General features: G+C 37.5%; 1 protein-coding gene across 1 annotated transcript in view; it reads right to left on the bottom strand.

Moving 5' to 3' along the window:
• si:dkey-106n21.1 (solute carrier family 23 member 2) overlaps positions 1 to 18,533 on the bottom strand; it is a 92,902-nt gene extending 74,369 nt beyond the window's left edge. The window contains exons 1-2 of the mRNA XM_037978055.1: positions 18,282 to 18,533; positions 1,268 to 1,417 (exon numbers count right to left, since the gene is read on the bottom strand). Of these exons, the coding sequence (XP_037833983.1) occupies positions 1,268 to 1,417; positions 18,282 to 18,335 (204 nt within the window). The 5' untranslated portion in view covers positions 18,336 to 18,533. The remainder of the gene's footprint in view (positions 1 to 1,267; positions 1,418 to 18,281) is intronic.
• Positions 18,534 to 19,345: the final 812 nt, after the last annotated feature.

The raw sequence follows: 19,345 nt of genomic DNA, 5'->3' as shown, positions 1-19,345 counted from the left end.
GAATTTATATTGATTTATTTAAAAATAAGAAAGTAGTAAAAGTTTTACATCAACCTACTCCTTTACATACAGATAACTTTTTTATGTGGGCCAAAATGAATGACTGAATGAATGAATGAATTCCAAGACGACCGATTAATCGATTATTAAAATTATCGTTAGTTGCAGCCCTACTTAGTAAAGAACCTTAATTTAATTCACAAGAAAATATCTCATGTGGTCAGTGCATGGACATGCTGAAGTCTTTGCTATGTTAATCCAAGAGCCAATGACTGAAAATATCTGTTTGCAAATTACTCTTAAAGCACAGAACAGAATAAAGGTTATTTTTGTGGCTATACTACAATTTATTGTTTAATATGTCTAAATGTTAATGACAGTTACTTCAGGAAAAACTAGAGAACTTTTACTTATTTTCACAAAATCCCAACCACCATTTGCTTGTGAAACCTGTGGGAATAATAAATGGTAATAAAATGTTTGAATTGTTCATAGGTTACATTAATCTAAATTTTCAGCAATAGCCATGTTCAAATAAAGGATGCCAATGAGCTGAAGCATAAAATGGGCATAATGGCTATAACTTCCCAGAGTTACAGCTGTTTTGAACAAAATTTGTGAATAACACGATGCATTATCTCAGGTGATCCTGCCAGAAGTGTTAGCTCTCAGAGTATGTGGTGAGGATGACTCTCAGCCACTAGATCACATAATTTTAGCTCAGTATCTGTAAACTATTCTGTTAGAGCTATTTTGTGTTTACTAAGGTTGACTAGCTGTGACAGCCATCTTAAATTGGGTTGACTCTAAAAGTTATTCAGTACAGTAAATATACATTCAATGGTTACTTTCTGAAAGTTTTAATAGAATATCCGCCGAGTGATTCAGTAGATATTTTGCTAAAACAGATAAAGAGGGTTGGCACCAAGAGCTAATGCAAAGATGTTGCACTATGTGTAGCGCTCAGAGCATGTGTTGGGGATGACACTCAGCTACTATCAGACCTAACTGTAGCCCAGTGTCTGTACAATGGCTGGGTTATAGCCATTTTTGTCTTTACAAAAGTCACTTGGTTGTGGAGGCCATCTTAAAGTGGACTGACTCCAAAAGTGACTGATGAAGCAGAAATAAAGAGTTGTTTTGCCAGTGCAGCTTTACAAGAAACATACCCAAACAGGGCAATGTATTTGTCCTGGCTTTGACACTTATTTAGCATTTACAGCCTTTGTTATGACACAGGATCAAACCGGTTATGAGATTAATTTACCTGAAAGCCAAGAAGAATACAAAGGTACCATGGTGGTCTGTCGTTAATGGAGTAAACCAGACCTCCACCCCCGTTCACTGTCTCTCCCAGACTCTCTTCTATTTGTGGCTCCACTGCATCATCTGTGATCTGTGGCTGTTCATCTCCAGCCTTGGAAACAAGCACAGCAAAGATACACAAGTCATAAATCCAGACGTTTTAATAATTCATGCTGCATAAAAAATATATATATTTTCTGGAATTTATTCTTCTCTTTTACTGCCCAGCTTGTTTGGGCCCAAACTAAAAAAAACAAAAAAAAGAGAGAAAAAAACATACCTTAAACCAGTCAACCACTGTTAATTCTAATTTATTACATCCAAATGTTGCCTTTTTTTATTTCTCTTTGTTTTTGAAATGTTGTAAAATGTAGAAACTGCTTTCAATGGTTTATAAAATAAATTAAATAAATTAAATGTTTTGGTTTTATTACACGCTCAGTTTGATATGCGAGTATGTATTTTTTAGATCGTTCAAAAAGAATATTGGCTGATTGACTAAAGTTGATTAAATTTAAATATGTGTGGAAAGAAACTCTTATGTTTTGAGTCAAGTCAATGAAATGTTTTTAAGAAGATTGTTACCACAGTACTCAGTGTCCCATGAAAAAAACAACTGTTGTACAACACAGCTGAGAACCATTTATTTAGAGCAAACACTTTTTTGTTGCTTGTTAAACTAAATTTGTGACTTTTCTTTAATGAAGGACAATGAGGCACAGCTTATGTGTTATTTTGAAGGTAAGATGACTTTTTTCTGTCTTTTAAGATCATTTAAACTATCGCTTTGTATTAAGTTCCTTTGAAAATGGAGGCCTGCTTGCCAGTGTAATTTGCCTGTCTTGTTTATTGTGTATGTATATGTTAACAGAAAATACTTCCTAAATCAAAGCATATCTGTGTTACCGAAATGAATTACACACCATTGTAATACATAAGTAAATTTACGCTTTCCAGAAACATGAGCAACCTTGCAAAAAAAGGGCACACCGCTGTTATAAGTGTCAATAACACTTGCCCTATATTACAAAATTCAAATGCTACAGATACAGTTGTGTAACTCAGTTTGCCTGAGAGATGGTAGAAAGATGGTAGAAACAAGTTTGTAGCATCTAGACTAGATGTCCACTATGTACTGCCTGCAGTCACTACTGATCAGAGATACCTCAGCCCCAAAGGGCCATGTAAAGTAAATGGTAAACTATAAATTATATAGTGCCTTTCTAGCTATCCAGGCCACTAAAAGTGCTTTACAACACAATTTGTGCCATCATTTACCTACCAACACACACATTCATACAGCACTCTACTAAATCTCTACAAAGCTAATCTGAATAAGTCATTCTATAGAGAACAATCAGTGCATTTGACCACATTTGTAAACTGATGGGGCACACATCAAAGACAATTAGGGGTGTAGTGTCTAACACAGGGACGCTTTGACACTGGCAGACTGGTTGAATCGAACCTCCAACTATCTCATTGGAGCACACATGTGTGTGCATTTATTAAGCTAAACCAGGGGTCGGCAACCCAAAATGTTGAAAGAGCCATATTGGACCAAAAAAACAAAAAACAAATATGTCTGGAGCCGCAAAAAATTAAAAGCCTTATTTAAACCTTATAATGAAGGCAACACGTGCTGTATGTATCTATTTTAGCCAATCTGATAGGCTAATATAGCTAATATAGCTGCTTCAGAATAGGGCCAGCCGGGCCAGCCCTGCTTCGTGCGCAGCGCTAGCTTAGCTCCTGTTCACTCATTGGTTGTGGGTGTGACCAGATGCAAGCATAAAGAGCGAACGGTAGGAATATAAACAACAGCCATCCGCGTAATTTGTGGGGGTATAGGGGGGTTATGACCCCCCCCATAATCTGATCCAATCACTATAACCCCCCCAATGAAATCACATCATTTCCAAGTACAACAAAAATCTTACATGAATAACATGTTAATTTTATTTATTTGTGATCAATTTGGGGTAAAATAGTAGCATGTTTAATCAACTGGTAATGTAACTCCCCCCCCCTGCAAAAACTTGGTATCACCCAACAGCTTTCTCTACCAAGCAGCGGCGTTCACCGTTTGTTTGTGGATGCAGCTGCTGCGGAATGAGTGTAGCCAAAAAAATGAAAAGAGCGCCAAACAGCGGACAACCAACAGTTTTCCAATGTTGGTCGACAACACCCCCTTGTAAAAAGAGGAAAAAACAAAATGAGGTAAATGTATATGTATTGTTAAGTTAGCTGATGAGTTAATAACTCTATACCGCTGTGTAGCAGACACACTATGAATGCCGGTTCAGGTGTTTTAGCTAGCTCCGTAGCTCCTCTCTGGTCTATAAACACTCCTTTTTATCGGCTGCAGCAGTAATCTCCTTCCATGAGTTTGAGCCATTTGATTATCTCTGTGATCTCTTATAGAGGGATCATAGAAATGCTGATACAGGCGAACAAGCTTCGCAAGAGTAGTAACATTGCCCATTTTGAATGGAGCGTGGCGCGATTGCGTGACTGTTAGCGCGCGCACCCTCGCGGTGATCAACTTGATTGTGGTGGGGGGTGAGGAGGATGGGGTTCCTTAGTTCTGTCAAAATCAAAGCATTTAATGCTAAAGTACCTAAGCACATTAAAAGGTCCATCAAATCTAACATTCAGCTCACTGCAGCTGCCAGTCTAATAGTTTAGTTCTATGTGTGGACAAAAAAAAAAACTCTAGGGCTAGAAAGCTAGAAAATATTTACAGGTGCCAGGAAGACACGTTAGTAAATACAAAAGCCTCCTCTTTTTCATATCATCTGTGCTGATCGTAAACATAAACCTATGGGCTGTTTAAATGTGCATTATTAATAATAAAGAAATCATAGCAATTAATCACAGGAGTATCATTAATTAGTAAATTGTTCTATTTTTCTGAAAATACCTGTAATATGTAATATTATATAAACTAAACTCTATAAACAAGTATAGTTTTACTTTATGTATTCAGTTATTAATAACTGTAATATTAGTACTGATAACAAGACCAAAGATGAGTCCCAGAAAAGTCCAGAATGACACTCGTTATATTTTAAACACATCAAGTTAAAACCTTTTTCTCTACAGAACGTGTTTAATAGTAAAGATTGCATGAAACACTCACATGCTCAGTGGAGAACAACAGACTGCTGTAAAATATTGTATTTATTGTATTTGGCAGGCCAACTTAAAACAGTTTTGAAAAGTGAAATGAGGGGCTGCAAAACTGATAGTAAAACAAAACAGGTTTGTGAAAGAAGGGACATATTTAGAGAATCAATTTTGATCAAATGATTGCAGAAATTCAGCATAATTAATGTTAAAAAATGCTTTTAGGAGCTTATTATTTGTCTAAGATGTAAAAAAAATCACCCTGTATCAGTTCCCTTTTTGAAATGTTAGAAATTGAGACCATGAAGCCTCAGGAGTGCTTTGAACATTTTGATACAAGTATAAAATTTAAAAAAGTCATTCATGTAGATAAGAAAAGAAGCTCATTTTTTGGCTCCATAATAAACAGTTTCTTTGAGTTTAAGAACGTTTTTTTTTCTGACAGAAGCAGAAATTCAGATTAATTTTTCTTAAATTTTACAGAATGTATCTGCCTTAGGAAACAGATTTTTATATTATTTGTAAACTGTTACTCGATATCCTTCAAATAAACTACGAACAAAAATCCTAAAGCTAGGTCAAATTCTTCCTTTCTAAAATGGTTTATTTGATTCACAACAATTTACATTCAATAAAAACCCAGCTAAGGCAGAGAACTGGTACATGTCCTAAATTAGTGTAACTCCAAGTTACTTATAAACCAGGGTGCTGTCTATGAATATTAGCTATTTAGGCCCAAGGTTTAATCCAATGTTTCAAAATCCTAAAAACACCACTGATGGTGCCTCTACCTTATAATTTAATTTGTTTAGTAATGAAGCTCCTAGCTGGAAGATTTCATTATGTGGATTCATTTCCTCACTGAAGTAATTAAACTACAAATAATCTGTTTCTGACTCCCAAAACAACAAACTGCAGCAATAATGGATATAAAGGTGCTCTTTTTCCACAGATAGGACTGAATAGGTATTTTTTATGCCTTTATTATGATAAAGTTTGTCATTGGTGAAAAAAATAGCTTCTCTATGCTGCTGTTCAGACACCTGCGATGCTGACAATTCAAAGACTACTGCTGCTGATTTTTACCTGTGATTTGTGTTATTCAAGTCATTTCATGGGAGTGATTACCATTGGTAAAACTTAGTGCTTTATAAATAAAACTGGCATGACTCGAGAGCAGGTGATGGCACATTTTGGTGCAGCGGTGCAGAAGTAAACTTGTGATGTAACCCAGTTTTCTAACACAATGCCTTCCAACTTTTTGGTGAGACATTTGAACATTAATTGAGCTGTTTTTCTATCAGGATGAAGAATGTGATAGTCAGTCAGGTGACAGAGATGGTGAGGAGTTGAGAAGACAGAGGAAACAGTAGGCAACCCAGGGTCAGGTGACCAAAGAGAGGCAGACCAAGAAACACAGATGAGACAGACCTTAAAAATAAATGTCATATATATACATTTCAACATATTTGCTAAAAATGACATGAAGGGTTTTAGCCTGCTCTTGTTTAATTACTAATTTGTGTTGTAATTTGTGTTGTAATTTCTCCTGGCCAAATTTTAGGACACCAGGTAAATACACTTGGAAAATTGATAAATTTAGGTGTGTCATATAATACATTCCAAAAGTGTAAAATATTTGTTACTGTTGGAAGAAATGTGAAAAAGTAAGCCTTTTCTTAATTGTTGAAGATGCAAAGTAAATACAAAAAAAGTTAAGTAAAACATAGTAAAAGCATTACATTGTATTTCATATACAGTTAACTCAAAATCTCCTGAATCTTTTTAGAAAAGTAAATGATTTAATAATTTAATAATAATTATTATTATTTAATAAATAAATAAATAGGCAGAGAGCCTAACCCCCCAATGTTGGACATAAAGTTACGCCCCTGACAACAGCGTTAGCTTACCCTGCAACGTTTATGCCGTCTGTCCCCCAGCTGAAGGCGCTGTAAAGCCTGAAAGCAACACGAGGAGGCATTCCTCTGCTCCCGACCAAACTGGCCCGTGAGAACAGGATGCATTCTTTATAGAGCCGAGCCAAGTAGAGCGGAGTAGAGCGGGACTTCTGAATTAGGGTCCGTGTAAAAGAGGCATATATTAAAACAAAAAATATATTTCTCTCCCCCATCTTGTTCCATTTTCAAACATTTTTGAAAAAGCTCCAGGGAGCCACTAGAGCAGCACCAAAGAGCTGCATGCTGCTCTAGAGCCGCGGGTTGCCGACCCCCGGGCTAAACAAACTGACTGTTAATAGAAAGGACCAATTCAGAGTGGTTGGGCTTAGGCTAGACAGTACTGATCACAAAGGTCCCCCAGAAAGGAGCAATCCCATCTAACTACTGTACTGACCAATTACCTGCCTCTGTACAACATGGAAGCTTCTATTAGGCATCATAGCAACTAAGATGAACAGGCACATAGGTCAATACCTTATTTAGGTGGCATATACAGAGGTGATGATCTTTCCGCACTCCTTTTCTGCATGGACCTGAACCCTCTCAACCATATCCTTGAAAAGAGTGACTGTGGATACCTATCTTAAAGTGAAACAATCATCAGTTATTCCTTTATATGGATGACATCAAGCTGTATGCCTAAAGTGAATGAGACATTGACTCACTGATCCACCTCACCAGGATATATAGAAAGGACACTGATGTCATTTAGACTTGATAAGTGCTGCTGAATGGTATGCAAGAGAAGCAAGGTGCTCACAACTGAAGGAGTTGAACTACTAGAAGGCAACATTGCCATGACAGCTACAAGTACTTTGGAATCCTGCAAACAAAGAAGTCAGCCACAACCAAATACATACAGAGAGTAAGGCAGGTCCTGAAGAGCCAGCTGAATGGCAAGAACAAAATCCAATGATGAATTGTGCAGTGAATGTCTAAGGCAGCAGAAACCCAATGTATTAGAGGAGAAACAAGAGGAACCATCATGGAAAGATAAGCCCTTGCATGTACCACTGGCAGACTGAGGAGTGGCTGATATCAATAAATCCTACCAGTGGCCAGAGAAGGCTGGACTGTGTTATCCTCCTTGTTTTTTGGTGGAAGAAAAAGGAATGGCTAGAATGCAAACTATGTGTGTGCCAGCCAAAATACATCTACAGTTCCTAAATCAGATGCAGATAAGAAAAAGCATAAACTTCTTATATTTTTAGATAACAAATATTTTTCCATTTATAATTACAGTCTAGCAGGTTTAATCTATGATGAAAATAGATCTGTTATTTTTGCTTTTTTTTGCTGTGTGGGATCACAGCCTTTTTTCTTTTAAAAGCAAAAACCTAATACCCTTTATAAACTAGATGCACTCAGAGAGCGCAAACTTCCTCCAAGGTTCTAAGGTCATTAAAAAAATGGATTGTGATCCAGATCACCACCAAAATGTAACCACTTCTTTTTTGTTACATTCCCAACATTTCCTGAAAGTTTCATCCAAATCTGTTATTAGTTTTTAAGTAATGGGATGGATAGAAGGATCATGGATAGATGAAGAACTTACCTGTTAATGACTACCAGCCTCTCCAAACCATTATATGATCAGACTAGCAGACTTCATGAATACCACTCAAGATTTCTTTAGTGGAAATGGTCCTATTAAACTAAGATCCAATGTGGAGTCATAGTCTGGTCCCATTTTCTATCCTAAGCATTTGTGGAATTACATCATTTATAACTTACTGTCTACTATCTTATGGGTGGACAGAAAGGCACAATATAGATAACAAAGGGTTTCTATGCTATTTAGATGCCAGGTTTGAACACAGACAAGGTTTCAACAAAGGGGTCACCTGTGACCTTGATCTTTGACCTTGTTGCCATGACCTTAAAATCAACATCATTCATGACCCATAAGACACCCTGCTGTGCCGTTTGACAGTCCTAAATTACACAGTTGCAGAGTTAGAGCACAGGTTCATCTGGGACTTTTGACCCCATGACCTTGCAATCAACAGACATCATTCTTGACCCATGAGGTGTCCAGTTGTGCAGTTTGACATTCCTACATTACACAGTTTCAGAGTTCAAGCACTGAATCATCTGTATCTTTTACCTTTGAACCTGTGACCTTGAAAAAAACAGCCATTATCCTTGACCCATCAAGTATCCAGCTGTGCAGTTTGACATTCTTATGTTACACGACTGCAGAGTTAGAGCTGTGACATTGACCTTGGATCTTGACCTTTGACCAGATCACCACCAAAATGTAATCTCTTGTTTATTGTGACAACCCAACATTTCCTGAAAATTTCATCCAAATGTTTATTAGTTTTTACGTGATCTTGCGAACAGATGGGCGGACAGATAGACAAACAAACCCACCCTAACAAAAAGATAACCTGATTGGAAACTGATTGAATTACATTGTTCATAACTGTGTTTTTTATGTTCTGATTGAAACTCACATTCAGCAAAAATATGAGCCACCAAATCTATAAACTGTAAATCCTGGCAAGGTACAGAGGATAACAGGCATGGGTGTTTGGAAACACCAGGATTTTTTCTATAAAATCCCCCCATCGCAAGGAACACATAAAACATATTCAATCATCGAGAAGGGCCGGCGAAACAGTCCAGCACACTTTCAAACCTTTTGATACAGTTTCAGTTATTTGAACATTTCTGCAAACCAACAAGTAAACAATTTTCAAAGGATTCTAGCTTTTTTTGTCATTACTATTGTTATCTCTCACAGTAAGTACAGACCATCTACCCTATTGCTAAGTAACACATTTGATACATGTTGACTTCTTTAAAGGATGCAATATCTTAATTAGGAACAAGAGCATGCCATTTTAAGTATAGTATTAGCTGACAACATAATACAACTAAAACATATTCAGAACAATATGTTTTGTACAGTGTTCACATGACATGGAGACTATTTAAATTTTGTTTTTCAAGTGGCATTGGTTCGGTAATTTGCTAATGGCACAAAGATGCTGCTGAATCTGTGGAGTGCAAATATCCAATATCCAGCCTAAAACTAACTTCTGCGCCTATATGACTGGGTGATCCAGTCCCCCTAGTGGTCTGGTGCACTTCCATTTTGTGGAGTGAGTTCTTCAACATGTCTTACTTTGGGATGTTTTGTGGGGGTTAGTGTTTTTGGTATTTGCCTTTTTTCCTTTGCATTTGCTTTGTTGGTTGTATATCTTTTCTGTCTATTTTCTGTAATTGCAGCACTTTTCTGTTTTTATTTGCTGTGTGTTTGCACCTGTCAGCCACCGTATTCTGAAGCTCATTTCATCAGCTTGTCTCAAGCTGAAATGCACTTCCTTCGTAGACTGGGGTGGCTAGATTCATACCAGTGGCGGATGGCCAATAGAGGTCGCAAGGGGCGCCGCCCCACCACTCACATAACCTTAAATAAGACGTAAAAAATTAAATAAAAATGAAATAATAAAATAAGAATATTTCAAAAATATATGTATACATATTTTGAGTTGTGTAAGATAAATATTTTATAGTTAATGATAAGTAAAGTTGTGTCGTTCATCAATGTTGTCTGATTGGTCACGTATTTCCACTCCGGGGCGCAAAAATCTTTGCCCATAGACTCGTTAAAAGTTGTGCATGCGCAGTAGCTCCTCTTCAATACAAGAGACAGGACCATTCTGGGGCGCACCTCTCCTGCGCCCAGAGCTGAATGCAGCTGTGTTTGCATTTCACCGCCTCCCACCGCCAGAGCATGGGACTCCCGCCACGGGGGCTGACGTCACATCCGTCTGTCTTAAAGTTCGCCTGATTGAAAGGTCGAGCCACGGATGTGCTGCCTTTTATTCAAAGACAATAATAAGGTAATAAATAAGTTCATAGTTAATTAATTTAAGAAAATTTATGCTAAAAAAATTTGAATTCCAATCGGAGTGAGACATCTGATCTTCGTTATATTGTACGTGCAGAACACGTGACATAGTGAGTGATCTCACCATAATACAAGCTTTGACATATTTTCTCTGGTAAAGTTTTGAAAAATAAGGGAGAAAATAGGTCTTATAAATGCTAAATGTGCCCTACACACTTGTGCCTTGGGAGACCTCCGTCTTTGTAAGTATTGGTGTGTTCCGGAAGCACCAGTGTATTTACATGAATTAAAACAATAGAAGCAACATTATAATGTACATGTAAATGCACATTTTAATGTTGCTTCTGTTGTTTTAATTCATGTAAATACACTGGTGTGATACCTTAGTATATGTTTTGGTATATGTCTATTTTGGACTTATAGCCCCCCCTGGAGAAAACCCCACCAGCCGCCACTGATTCATACTAAAAGTGTGTGTATGCCCAAAAGGCAAAAAAAATCAGAATTATAAAACCATGCGTACGCACACCAGCAAGTGATTTCCCTTTAAAAATCACACCTGTACCTAAAAGTTTGTGTACAAGGTCCCGCCTCAGGTTCTGCCCTCCACACGCCCACATTCAACCAGAAATGGTCGCTGCAAAGCCCCTCATGAAGGTGAAGGTGTATTAAATGTTATTTTATGGTTAACAACGGCAACCACAGAGAAAAGAGTGAAGAAACTAAATTTCACTGAGGCAGAAATTGATGTGCCAGGGAGTGAGGTTGAAAACAGAAAAAATATAATTTTGGGGAGCCACAGTAGTGGCATTACAAATAAAAGGAAGCATTTTGAGTGGCAACATGTCGTTCCCCCTGTTAATTCAGTGAGTGGGACAGAGAGAACTGTGGCCGAGGTGAAGAAAAAGTGGTCAGATTTTAGGGTGGAGGCAAAAAAGTGACAAACAGGTCACCGCCACAGCATGTCAGCCACAGGTGGGGGTAAGGGCGTACCCGAACTGACACCTTTTGAAAGAAATATAGCATGTGTTGTGCCGAAAAGTGATGGTCTGCCAAAAACTGATTGCGTGCGCCACTGCGAGTGAGTGCACACGGGTGTGAGCAGTATTAAAGTATGCCTCCTTGATACTCTCCCCAAATATGAATTCTGCTAACACAAATCTTATCCCACACACTCCTGGTGGAAGGCGGACGTGTTTCTTTTCTCTCTGACTCCTAATCAACCTGCTATTAATGGATAGTTGACATGGTTTTGTTCAGGCTTCTGACCCACATACAGAGAAACTCTCAAGAGGAAACCAGGAATCAGATAAAATACGTTTATTGAAAATCAGAAAGTAACGAGCTGTTAGGCGGTCTAGAATGACCGTGGCATCGATGGTATCGGGTACTCTAAAAAACAGAGATAGGATGAGAATTGATCATGGGATCGGGGGAAGATGAGTGGAATCCGGGGTTGTGGCAGTTGAAACATGACGGTAGTTCCCTCCAGTTGGTGGTGGAATGGGAGGACGACAGAATCACCGTTGGGCGGGCAGGCCGTACAGTAGTAATGGGACATCTGAAGACAGGCTTTGAGGCGTGTACCGAGTAAAAAGGGTGTGTGTCCGATGAAGCCCCGCTTTGGAGCTTGTGTCATATTGAGCAAAATCACGTGATCAACAACAAACGAGGCCTCGCATTACATCTGCCACGTCATTGCTTCACTTTGCATATTGTTTTTCAAAATAAAAGCGCTATGAACCCTGTTGCTTTGTGGGTTGTAGTAGATGGTTTGGTAGCGCGTCAGCAGAGCAGTTTTCATCAGCAGTGGTTGAAATGGAGCCGTCAAAAAAAGAAAAAACCTCTCATATCTAGGATATACATATTTGTAATATTAAAAACCTGAACTAGAACTCCCAGAAAGAGATGCTTTTAAACAAATTCTGTTTTTAAGGAGGCAAGTTTCAAGCTCAAAGTATTCAGTCTGCCCCAACAATCACTCAATTCCCAATACACTAAAGTACAACATATCTTCATTGTCAAATAAGTCCATGACATAAAAGAAAACCCATCCCAACCACTGACGGCCAGCATGTGCACGGTGAGCGTGGAAAACCATGCGCATACAAAAAACATCCTTTTTTTTCACTTTTTTGCTTCAGCTTCACATGAAAAGATAGATGATTAAGATGGAAAAAAGAAATTTCCATCAAAGATGTTGTGCGGTCTTATATTCCAGCAGGTAGTGCACTGAAGATGCTTGCTTTAAACAAAATGCGTGCATTTGCTTCCATCTAGTGGCTGTCAAACTACCATTCAGTACAGAGAGAGGCTGTGCACACTGAAGAATCAGGGAATTAGTTTGTTTCTTTAAATTGTTGCTGCATAGTTTTGAGTTTTAACTTGTTGCCTTTCTCATTTCTACTTAATGTCATGCTATTTGTTTTTTTAACCCTAAAAAAGAAAGCCTGGGATAGTATTTTGTCATTCTAGATCATTGGTTCCCATAATAGGGGTCGGTTCGCCACTGTGAGTCCCAAAACACCAAATAGGAATCTTGATGATGTCCATTAATCAAATTAAATGAAAAAAAATGTCATAATTTTCATAGTTTGCCAAATTGGAGAAATTAAAGCAGTCATTGTGAATACATAAAAACCGTATAACAATTGTTTGTGCTATTTGTGTTGTCATTATGTCCTTATTTTCAGTAATTGGTTTAGAAATGTTAAAATGCTTCCACCAGCAGTAGCTGTGGTCACAAATCTCATCCACTGTTATTTTGTGGGCCAATAGTAATAGAAAACCATTGATGTAGAAAATAAAGAAATCCTAAAAAAAGAAATATTTCTTACCCCAAAAGTCATTTCCCCACCCTTATGTGCAGTCATTTTCTCTCATGAGCCAGCTAATAGAAAATGATGGACCCATATGGTTTTGTACAAACATTTGCCAAGAAGCTGTTTTAATCCAGGTTCAACCTGTATAATTTTCATAATTTGGTTGTCAAATAATTGTAAGAAAACCTTAAGTTGTGAGCTTGAATTGTCAATATGTGGTGGTTCATTGTGACAGGTTCACAGAAAGCTGATTTACCACTCTCACAACCAAAGACAATCTACACAGAGCCATAATCATTCTTTTGCTTTATTGTGTTGTTTTGTTGACAAACTCATTGGATTGAATTATATTGTGATTTAAAGCTAAACGTATAGTGATTAGGGGCTAACATGTATTGCATTGTACTGGCTATTGCTGCTCATGTATCTTCAATGAATCGAATCTTTGGTAGAGTGTCACAGGCCAGTGATGCACAATCATACAATGGATGGATGGAAACACGTTAATCCGTGGCAAATCCTCACTAATTCTGCCCAATAAAATTATCCGGTGGACACAGTGTCCAGAACTGTGAGTGCTTTTTGCTTTATAAACATGAAGATATGTCCGAATAGATTGGACATGAGAGGACCTGTTAGTCTGCTGCTCAATGACTGTCAAACATAGGGAAAAAAAAGATTAAAACTGGGTCAGTGATGCAAGCAAGCAGTGTTGTTCATAAATGATTAATGAACCTTTTAGCTGGTCGAACATTTAGGATGTCACTGAATTGTTGACACACTTAAGAAATATAATCATCCTATTTGCAGTAGAGGTTACAGCAGTTTTTCTTCTTGTCTCAGGAAGTGTACTGCACATTTACCCCGAAACAAGTTCACTGAACCTAAACCATCAGCTCTGTCACTGTTGATTCAACTTTTGCTCTTGCCTTACTTTGACAGCCAAAAAGGATCTCTGTGTTTGAAGAGCTGACTGAGTAATCTTAGACATCAGTAGGTGAATAAATTTGTAGTTTGCATTTCTAAAGTCTTGCACAAACATGCATGCTCAAACATATGGGACATGTATCACATCAGCAGTTATTCACAGACAAATACTATGAAGCCTCATGTTCCATCCTGCTTCTCTCAGACTAAACTTGTTTGAAATCTTGCACCTAACCTGAAACAGCAGCAACATAGAGCCTAGAACTTGTGTCTAAAGTGTCTCAACTAGACAATGTTCCTCAGTGTGAAAAAAAGTAAGTTTCCTGTAATTATAAAGCCAGCCTTTGTTCTTAAAGTTTAGACTTCACCTTGTCCTGATACCTAAACCCAAAATGAACTGGAACAACCTGACTTTCTCTGTGTTGCAAAAAAAAAAAAAGCTTTCGGTATTTCCATATAAACAGCAGAAAAGATAATTTACACGATGATTAACAAGAGCAATAAGGCCTCTATGTTTCTTTGCTAAGTAAATACTTAAAAATGAAATTTATAGAAATAAATGTCTTCATGTCAGTTACATTTTTAATTAACTTATGCTTCTATTCTTACTATTGTTGTTCAACTTTATTGTTTAGGACACTTTATTCTGTACTAAAGGTAGTTAATAGTAGTAGGTTCTGATTTGATACAAAACAAAACAAACAAAAAAATCCAGCAGTTTTTTTGCCCCATTTTTTTTTTACTTTCAATGCTGGTGTTGATTCTCAGACATCCAGGACATGGTGAATCAAAAGGGGAATAAAAAACAACAAAACAAAACAGCTGGAGTTTTTTAAGTCTAGTTGTTTTGCTTATAAACAATTTTCTTTTTTTGGGATTTGCTAGTTGGAGGGCCATGCACTGCAAAGTAGGATTTCTCAACTGGTAAAGAAAGTATGTCACTGGACTGCGACTGATAGCGACAATCTGGCGAACAGCATTTGTGAGGGAGTCTCCAAAATGTCTGCGGGCCTTCTAAATTTCTTTGTGAGTTACAGGTCACACAGGTTTGCACTCTTGTCACGTAAGTTTTGATATGTTCAAAAGATTTGTGTGACAAATTTTCTTTCAAAATTGTCAGAGTTTGTGTGGGAAACTCAAACCTGTCCTTTTTTAGTTTCCATTTATTCTAGTGCTAGAGCTGTATTTTAACACCTGCACAGGAGCTCTATTTGTGATAGAAAACATCACAGAGGCTGCAGCCTTCAATGGGTCCATGTAGATGATAAATAATAATTTATACCTCCCCAAGTTAACAAACTCACTGAAAAAACCATCAGAATCCCCAGAAATGCTGCAGACTCAGACAAGTCAGGTTGTTAATTTGGGTTATAACCAGGTCACTTCAGTGAGTGGCTCAGATTAACCCTAGTCCATAAAGTGAACTGAATTTACCAGCTCTGTTCTGAAGTGTACTCCAGCAGATTAAATTATAAATGTGGAAGCAACTGCCAAAGTGGGTACAAGACAAGGGGAATAAGATGTGGGCAGAGGTGGACAATGAAATAATGTGCACAGCCCTAAATACAATTTTGCAAGCCATGAATTCAAAAATAAGACAGGTTTTTAAAAAACTGCCTGCTCAAAATGCCGCCAGATGGCTGGCTGGTCTTAAACACGCCAAATTCTTGGAGATGGCCATTGAAAATTCACCTATTTTCTTACAAGTTTTTACAACTATCACCAACAGTCACAGCCCAGTGAGATACTAACCCAGTTAAATTTCTTAACAGTTAATTAAAAGATAAAAAAAGTCATATTGTATGATTTTATTTATAAAATGGTAACTGTAAACAAACTTTGATAAACTCAAAAACTAGAAAGTAATTATTTTTCTATTTTTGAATGTACAAAAATGAGTTCCATTCTGAAAAAAATATTTTCTAAACCATGCATTTTCCAGCTATTTGAAGTAAATTTTGCTAAATTCTTAAGAATATTAAAAAATGATAAAATCAGTATATTATATATTTATTGGAAGGTAGAACACTGACTTACAAATAGCCTTTAAACTGAACTTCATCTGAGATTATACTTGAAAACTGTATTACCCTTATTTTGTTTTGTTTTTTTTACACATTGAGCACCTTAAATTTGTCTTGACTGCACCATACTGTACTTTTATCACAAAATATTCTTTGCATCTATAACCTATGTAGTAACAGAGCAGTCTACTCTGAGAAACCTACTAAGACAGAACAAGTACACATACAAATAGAAACTACAACTTGCCCTACAAACCCCATATCTGGGTCTACAAATCATGAGTCCACCATTTGTCCAGTATAATCTGTAACAGATGCTCACTTCCCATTTCCTACATCAATAACTCTCCCTGCAGAGCTGCTCATTTTTCACGTCACCAGAGAATTTGTTTTTTTTGTCAGATGTAGACAAACTTATTTTGGCTCTGAACCCCATCATCTGGTCTATGTGGTCTGGTTGGACCAACTATGAGGAGACAGCAAAGGCTCATCTTCCTACCAGCAGGATGGCTGTAGCTTCAATATCAGTGCTATGAATACACTGTCAGAAGGGGGGGAGACGAAGGCAAACCCGGAACGCAGACTAATCATGATAAAGTGACAAGCGTAATTTATTAAAGTAAACACTAACCAAAACAAAAGCTGACGTGGCAGCAAAAAGGAAAACTATCAAAAACAAAACCACAAAAGAGTTGCAAGGTAGCTAGGCATGGAGCGAGGTGACAAGACGAATGACCGAATGAAGAATTAAGAGACAGAGACCTGTTATAAAGGCTGAGGGAAAAATGGATAATAGGTTACAGCTGTAGACAAGACCAGGAGCAGATGAGGTGGGCGTGGCAGACAGGACTGGAAAAACACTGGAGAGGTGAATAGTGACAAGACATTAACACAGAAACCAAAAAGACAGCTAAAGCAAAACAAGAACTACAACGAACATCAAACAAAGAACAAAACACCAAAAACTGTGACACACACATTTTGTATTTGAGTGATATCTTAAGCTTCATGCCCTATGGTGAGGGCGAAATTTCTTTAGGCACAACTTACAAACAATTATGTTCTCCTTTACACTACTATCAGAATTTTATTTTTAAATGTCATGTCCAACAAACAAAGTGAAGCCTTCGTCATTGCTGTTCACCAACTTGATCATTGTGCAGCTGGCAAATGAACTTTAGGTGCATTACTGCAACCTATAGGACTGGAACTGGAGTGCAGGTCAGCCAAGCAAGCACTTGTCAAATGTGGGACAAGACTTTGTTGTCAAAGCACCTCTTTGACAACATTTAAAGAGCAAGGCCTGAGATTTGAAACATGTTCTTGTTCATTTGTCCACAAATGAGATGTGTAAATTTAATCTCTATATCAAAGTCAGCCAGATGACAAAATATTTGAACTCTAAGTGCTAATAAAACATTTGAATGAAAAACAGGATGTTTAATGTCAGGTGGTAAACATTACAATACTGTAAGTAATCAATGAGCTGTCATGCTTTTACATGTAAGTATGTTAACAATCTAACATGTTTGTTTTCTGTTCCCAAAGTGTTCATTTTTTAGTATGAAAGGTAAAAAAGGAAAAACATCAACTTCAGACCCAGCTGTGAACACTTGCACACCCCATGCAGTGTGTTTATTTCATAAGAAGGGATGTGTGTGACTACAAAGGCCAATACACACCAGGTTTAACTGTAACCAGAAGTACTACTTGCCATCTCTTAACCTTTAACCTGACCTTCACTGCAGCTTTAAGTTTAACAACTCAAATCACAAGGACTTGCTTTTTGCCATTATTAGGAAGACAAGTCTCCATATTATGAGTGTTGACAGATTCAGGCTTCAATAACATGAGTTTTAACCACCACTGCCTGGCTTTATGATGTTTCCTGAAAGTTTCTCTTTCGGGATTTATCGTTTCTAATTAAAGGTTTTAGATTTTATTTAAATTCAAGACAGATTTTACCAACTTATTTTGAAACCACATAATGCACTTTCACTTCAGTAGTTTTTGTGAAACACATGCACGCTTTGTTAACTTTACATTCCATTGTGGCTTACATTCAGCTTTTACAAGCATAATCTTTTGCTCTGCACTTTGTTTATTTTCTCTTTCTCTCTACAAGTAAAATAAAGATTTTGGAAAATCCAGATAGTTATTGATATGATATTATATCCACAGTGTTAGACACAGTTTGCTAGTGGCCGGAAGCTAAAAGAGTTAGTGAGAATTAGGAGAGCTCTTTACTTACTGTAAATGCAGGATTGAGTCCCAGCTCGATCTTGTCTTCAGTCGTGAGACGCATTCTGGTACGTAAGACAAGATGGTGTGTAGTTACTTCTGCGAGTCCCTCACAATTACAAACACGGCGGGATTTCGACTCTGACTGACCACAGATGTAAAAGGAACCCCGTGAAGAACCCCCTCACATCACCACGGAAACAAAGTTTCACAGTCAAAAAGAGTGTGGCTCGGTTATTTTGTAATCTCTCCTGCTCTGAAGTGTTTCTGCTGCGTTTGTGAGCAAATTCACGCTTCAGTTACTCTGACTTTCAGTCATGTGGTTCCTGATGTGTGACAATGCATCTAATGAGGATAGAAGCACATTTTCCGCATTAATTTGTCATCATTTCCTCCTCTTATACTAAGTTTGGAGTTAAGACATTTGTGGGAAAAGCATTATTCTGAAACACCAGAGCCCTTTTGAACATTTGACCCCATATTACCGTACTCAATATTTGTGTAGTTAATATGCGTTTTAAGTCATACATTACAAACATCTTATTATGTTGCCAACTCATATTAACTGAGACTGCAGTTTTGATTTTTTACAAATTATGGAAACAACTTCTGCCAAACATGAAATTTTTTCAGTGTTGTTATCTAAAATTATTTCAGTGACCTATCATGAGACTAATTTTTGATATGTTTGAAATCGGCCAATTTGTTCTCTATCCATAGATTGATTTAGTTATTTTTGATAAAATCAGTTTAACAAGCATCAGACCCACAAAGTTTTTATCAGTTTGAGGTCAGGGCTTTGGGAGGGCTATTCCTGAAGTCTGCTTTATACAATTAGAAAACTGATCCCAAGAAGCACACAGAAAAATTATTTTCTGTGTGCTTGAGATCACAGTCCTGTTGGAACACCCAAATGTGTCCAAGTTTCAGGTGTCTAGATCTTGAAGATGAGATGAAGGTGAAGTACTTGGAGATAGTTTTTCTTCTTCATTATTCCATTCACTTTGTGTAATGAATCAGTACCACAGCATGATGCTACCCACACCATGCCTGACAGTTTGTGTAGTGTTATTT

Source organism: Kryptolebias marmoratus, linkage group LG11 (assembly GCF_001649575.2).
Source record: "Kryptolebias marmoratus isolate JLee-2015 linkage group LG11, ASM164957v2, whole genome shotgun sequence".
Taxonomy (NCBI): domain Eukaryota; kingdom Metazoa; phylum Chordata; class Actinopteri; order Cyprinodontiformes; family Rivulidae; genus Kryptolebias; species Kryptolebias marmoratus.
The sequence above is the reverse complement of the archived record's forward strand: the minus strand, read 5'-3'. Positions and strand labels throughout refer to the sequence as shown.